This window comes from Haemorhous mexicanus, chromosome 17 (genome assembly GCF_027477595.1).
Source record: "Haemorhous mexicanus isolate bHaeMex1 chromosome 17, bHaeMex1.pri, whole genome shotgun sequence".
Lineage (NCBI taxonomy): Eukaryota > Metazoa > Chordata > Aves > Passeriformes > Fringillidae > Haemorhous > Haemorhous mexicanus.
The window spans coordinates 15,825,223-15,831,222 of record NC_082357.1 but is presented as its reverse complement, the minus strand read 5'-3'; the positions used below and the strand labels follow the sequence as shown (position 1 = coordinate 15,831,222).

At 63.6% G+C, this 6,000-nt stretch overlaps 1 protein-coding gene across 1 annotated transcript in view; it reads right to left on the bottom strand.

The window, feature by feature from the left end:
- Window positions 1-672: 672 nt before the first annotated feature.
- Window positions 673-6,000, bottom strand: part of GRID2IP (Grid2 interacting protein) — a 38,332-nt gene continuing 33,004 nt past the window's right edge. Inside the window, exons 20-22 of the mRNA XM_059862082.1 lie at window positions 3,436-3,554; window positions 2,913-3,077; window positions 673-2,441 (exon numbers count right to left, since the gene is read on the bottom strand). Of these exons, the coding sequence (XP_059718065.1) occupies window positions 2,370-2,441; window positions 2,913-3,077; window positions 3,436-3,554 (356 nt within the window). The 3' untranslated portion in view covers window positions 673-2,369. The remainder of the gene's footprint in view (window positions 2,442-2,912; window positions 3,078-3,435; window positions 3,555-6,000) is intronic.

Here is a 6,000-nt window from a genome sequence, read left to right as displayed (position 1 = left end):
ATTGGGTAGAGACTGAACTGTGAATATACATTGCCCCGTTATCAAATCATATCACCAGAAGTTCTGGCTCTTTGAAAATATTCACATAAAAATACCAAAGGGATTGGAGTTCTAACTATTTCAGAAAGTTACAACATGTAGCAAAATCTATGTACAGCATCTTCTGTCAGGACAGCTTCAAAAGAACCTCTGGTGGTTTAAATATTGGACATGTTCTTTAAAAAAAAGGGGGGGAAAAATCAACAGAATGCAGTGTGCAACATCCAAAAGGGAGAGAGGAGCAGAGGGAGCGTGGCCCTGTCCTGGACCTCTGGGAACACAAGGCTACCCACTACCTGGCACTTAAAGCTGTATAAACGGAGAACACTTGTGAAAATATACTTCACTTTCTACAGCAGGGTTTAAAAAAATACCAAAACCCGGAGATCCGAGGGTCGTAAGGTCTCCCGTAAATAATGCACCGGTCGGTGATTGTGTCCTTGGGCGGTGGCTGCGGGACGAGCCCTCGCTCTGGCCTCGGGGGCAGGCGGGACCTGCACGGAGCGGGCGGCGGGCTCCGCGGGCGGGGGGCGGGAGCGGGGGGACCGGGGGGACCGGGGAGGGGGCAGGGGGCACCGGGGAGGGCAGGGGGGACCGGGGAGGGGCAGGAGGGACTCGGAAGGGGCAGGAGGGACAGGGAGGGGGCAGGAGGGACTCGGAAGGGGCAGGAGGGACAGGGAGGGGGCAGGAGGGACTCGGGAGGGTTTTGCACGGAGGGACACGGGTGGGTTTTGCACGGAGAGGATGCTCACAAAGCGTGGAGAGCTCGAGAGCCCCCGCAGGCGCATGCAGTGGCCGTGGAACGCTGTCCCTCCGTGCCGGGGGCACAACCGGGGGGATCCAGGGGGATCCGGGCAGCTGAGAGACAGCCGGGCCACGGGGAGAGAGGGACGGGCACGGCGGGAGGGGGGCGCGCGCCCTGAGAGGTGGGTGTGCACATCTGGAGGTGGGTGTGCACATCTGGAGGTGGGTGTGCACGGTGGGTGTGCACATCTGGAGGAGGGTGCGCACATCTGGAGGAGGGTGTGCCGGCCGGGAGGTGGGTGTGCATGGTGGGTGTGCACATCTGGAGGAGGGTGCGCACATCTGGAGGAGGGTGTGCACGCCGGGAGGTGGCCGTGGACACTTCTGGAGCTCCCCGGGCTATCCCCCATGAAAACTGCTCCTACAGTAGAGGGGCTCCCAGAACCGTGGAATCACTTAGGTTGGGAAAGCCCTCTAGGGTCATCCAGTCCAGCTGCTCACCCTGCTCTGCCGAAGCCACCACTCCCCCCAGCGCTGACCCCAGGTGCCACACGCACAGACAGACTGACAGCTGTGTTATCAGCGTTTAAACCCCTCCCGACTGCAGCGGGGGATGCCCCGTTCCCCCCTGCCGTGCCCCGGAGCAGCACCTGGGGCTGCACAGCACTCCTGCTCCCTCCAGGCTCTCGGGAATTCTGTGCTTTCCAAGGAGGCATCAGAATGCTCAGGGCTGTCAGCTGGCGAGGTCCAATAACCTCGTGCTGATGGTGTTACACTCTTGGGAGGGTTTCAAGGTCTGTCAGCCTCTGGCACAGCTTTGTGCAGAGCTGAGGGCCAGGAAGGACCCGTGAGCTGGAAGGATCAGACCAGATCCGTCCTCGGGACCACGGGGATGTGCCAGAAGGGTTCTGCAAGGTCCTGCTGCTTTCCATTGCCACTGGCTGCCAGGAGAAGGGAACTGAAGCTTCTGGGCCACCTCCAGTGCTCTCTGCTCCACTGTTCCCCTCTGGGCAGGTGCAGCTCCAGCCCCCCGTGCTCTGCCCCAGGGTAGAGGGGCTTGGAGAGGATGGGACAGGACTCAGCAGCATCCCCAGGGTCCCAGAGGAGTGGAGGTGGCTGCCCTCCTGCTCATCCCCCTGCTCCCTTCCCTGCTGAGCTGCTCTGGCTGCCCAGGGGCTCTGTGGCCGGGCTGTCCCCCAGCCCAGGGCTGCCTGGGCAGAGCCCCCAGGCTCAGGCAGTGCCCGTGGGGGTGAGGGGAAGGTCTCCAGCGGCTGCTGGGGCCAGCCACGGGTGTGTGGGAAACGTGGGACACTGGGGTTTTACCAGATGGACACAAAGGCCCGGGCTCAGGGATCCCCTGGAAGTGGAGGGTGCTAAGGAAGCTCTGTCAGGACCAGTGCAGGGTTTAACTTCGTGTCACCCTCTGTCACCTGCGGTGCCTTCTCAGTGTCCACCTGCCCCGACCCCTCTGTCCGTGGCCCTGCTGGGTGTGGCAGGTGGCAGCAGCGTATTTACAACCAGACTGGACAGGAGCAAATTGCACTTTGTTGGCAAGGAAGTGTTGCACCTCAGGTGGCTGCAGGCTGTCACCAGGCGAGGGGAGAGGTCATCCTGGGGCTGCGCTGGCTCTCGCCCACCTGCACGTCACTGAGAGCCCGCTGTGGGACACAAAGGGCACAGCTGAGTGGGGCTGCTGGAGGAGGAGGGTCAGGGTACTGGCACAGGTGCCCAGAGCAGCTCTGGCTGCCCCTGGATCCCTGGCAGTGTCCCAGGCCAGGCTGGACAGGGTTTGGAGCAGCCTGGGACAGTGGAAGGTGCCCCTGCCAAGGCAGGGGGAGAAATATGGGGTGATTTTAAGGTCCCTTCCAGCCCAAACTATTCCAGGACTCCATGAACAATCACATCACTCTCCCCTGGGGCTTGTGCTTGAGGCCTCCCTCAGTGTCCCACCCCGGCCAGCTGGTTTGTGTGTTAGAAAAACTGCACCTTATCAGCCTCAGAAAAGGTGCCTCTCACTGAGGTACAGCTGCTCACAAAACCCCATCCAGTCACACACAATAACACACCTCAGTGACACCCTCAGTGACACCCTCAGGAGGTACCTGCTGCCTTGGAAAGGTGCGACTCACCTCAAACTTGCTCATGAATTCTGCAAAAATGCCAAAGAAGGCTTCAGAAGTTGTCATTTTTGAGTCCTCCCCGAAGAAGGACAGCACCTTGCTGAACTCCTCCATGGCCTTGTGCTGCAGGTCGTCCAGGGAGCGCATGGCAGGCTGGGCACTCTCCAGGAAGGACTGCAGGGCTTGGCTTAAGGACAAGGAGCTGCTCTGGCAGGGACCCCAACCCCTGATCCATCTCTTATCAGATGGCTGGGCTCCAGCCCAGCTGGCAGCAGGGAGAGCTGCACAGGCACACGTGGAGGTGCTGGCAGGCTCAGCTGTCCCTGTCAGCACAGCTCCCAAGGACAGCTGTCCCAGCACGTTCCCCGGGGCTGTGTCACACAGGGCCACCCCAAACCTGCTCCGGGCTGGCTGAGACAGGGGACAGCTCCCAGCAGTGCCAGGCACAGCTCCCTGTGCAGGGAGCCCCCAGGCAGTGGCAGGGGGTCCCTGGGGGCACCCCGAGCTGGGTTCCCCTCTCACAGAAGGATACAGTCATGACAATGGCAAACCTGTCCTCGGCGGTGGCGGGCATGCTGTGACACGCCTTCTGGATGTCACTCACCGTGCTGTGCAGGTCCTTCAGGTCGGCTGTCAGGGTCCTCTGGTTCACTGCAGGGGGACAGTGGGGTCAGCAGGGCTGGCACACCCGGGGCTGGCACACCGGGGCTGGCACACCCGGGGCTGGCACACCCGGGGCTGGAACACGTGGGGGACTGGCACACCCGGGGGCTGGCACACCCGGGGCTGGCACACCCGGGGCTGGCACACCCGGGGGCTGGCACACCCGGGGCTGGCACACCCGGGGCTGGCACACCCGGGGGCTGGCACACCCGGGGCTGGCACACGCAGGGCTGGCACACCCGGGGCTGGCACACCCGGGGCTGGCACACCCGGGGCTGGCACACCCGGGGGACTGGCACACGCGGGGCTGGCACACCCGGGGCTGGAACACGCGGGGCTGGAACACAGGGCTGGCACATGCAGGGCTGGCACACCCGGGGCTGGCACACCCGGGGCTGGCACACCCGGGTCTGGCACACGCAGGGCTGGCACACCCAGGGGCTGGCACACCCGGGGCTGGAACACGCGGGGCTGGAACACAGGGCTGGCACATGCAGGGCTGGCACACCCGGGGCTGGCACACCGGGGCTGGCACACCCGGGGGCTGGCACACCCGGGGGCTGGCACACCCGGGGCTGGCACACCCGGGGCTGGCACACCCGGGGGACTGGCACACCCGGGGCTGGCACATCCGGGGCTGGCACATGCAGGGCTGGCACACCCGGGGCTGGCACACCCGGGGCTGGCACACCCGGGGCTGGCACACCTGGGGGGCTGGCACACCCGGGGCTGGCACACCCAGGGGCTGGCACACCCAGGGGCTGGCACACCCGAGTCTGGCATACGCAGGGCTGGCACACCCGGGGCTGGCACACGGGGGGCTGGCACACCCGGGGCTGGCACACCCAGGGCTGGCACACCCGGGGGGCTGGCACACCCGGGGCTGGCACACCCAGGGGCTGGCACACCCGGGGGCTGGCACACCCGGGGGCTGGCACACCCGGGGCTGGCACACCCGGGGGGCTGGCACACCCGGGGCTGGAACACCCGGGGCTGGAACACCCGGGGCTGGCACACCCGGGGGCTGGCACACCCAGGGGCTGGCACACCCGGGTCTGGCACACGCAGGGCTGGCACACCCGGGGCTGGCACACGCGGGGCTGGCACACCCGGGGGGCTGGCACACCCGGGGGGCTGGCACACCCGGGGCTGGCACACCCGGGGGGCTGGCACACCCGGGGCTGGCACACCCGGGGGGCTGGCACACCGGGGCTGGCACACCCGGGGCTGGCACACCCGGGGGCTGGCACACCCGGGGGCTGGGTCTGCTCCCACGGCACAGCGAGGTGAGCAGTGTGGGCCAGGGGGCAGTTGTTGCCCTGATTTTTTAACATTTTCTGAGCCTTCTGATGTTTCCATCCTTGTAATGAACTCTCTCACACCCTTTCTGTCAATAACTCATTGTTTGGCACTCTTTTATGCAGGAGGAGAAATTTGATGGGCTGTTGGTTTGTCCTGTGCCATCGGAGAGGTGGCACTGCCACCCTCCAACCCGCTGGCACTTTTGGAAATCTATAAATGCTGGAGTCAGAAATTAAACTTCCTTTTTCTTCACCTTGAGAGCAGCGGTGTGCACTGGTGTTCTTTCGTGTCCTGTAGTGACAGTCTGTCTGTCTGTCCACACTGCTCTGCACCCCTGTCCTGCTGCCCAGGCAGGGTGGACAGACAGACAGTCCTGCTGGGACCAGCAGGTCAGCAGGAGCTCTTGGTTCTCACACCCAGAGCAGCCAGGAGAGTGGTGCTGGACACCCAGGAGGGACACAGGACACCAGGACAGGGGGGACACAGTGCCAGGAGTTTGGGCACTGGGAGCCTCCAGTGATGGAAGGGTTATTCAAGAGTTGGGCCAGATACAAATTCCAGCTGGGAAAGCTCCAGGTACAGACCTTCCTGCAGGGGAAATTTACAGCTCCAGGCTGGAGTTTGCTCCTTTATTTCCCCACCTAGCACTAATTCCCCAGGGAATTGCTCACAAACAGCAGGGGATGCTCTGCAAGGGGAATGCAGCTCCTGCTCGGTAGAGATTCATTAAAATCACAGATTGTGGAATCATTCAGGTTGGGAAAGCCCTCCAAGGTCATCCAGTCCAACTGTTTCCCCAGCTCTGCCAAAGCCACCACTAACCCAAGCACTGTCCCCAAGTGCCACATGCACAGGGCTGGTAAATCCCCTCGGGGATGGGACTCCACCCTGCCCTGGGCAGCTGTGCCAGGGCTGGGCAGCCCCTCCAGGAGGAAATTCTCCCAAAAATCCTCCCTGAGCCTGCCCTGGCCCAGCCTGAGGCCGTTCCCTCTGCTCCTGTCCCTGTTCCCTGGAGCACAGCCCGACCCCCCGGCTGTCCCCTCCTGGCAGGAGCTGTGCAGAGCCACAAGGGCCCCCCTGAGCCTCCTCTGCTCCAGGCTGAGCCCCTTCCCAGCTCCTCAGGAATTCTCCA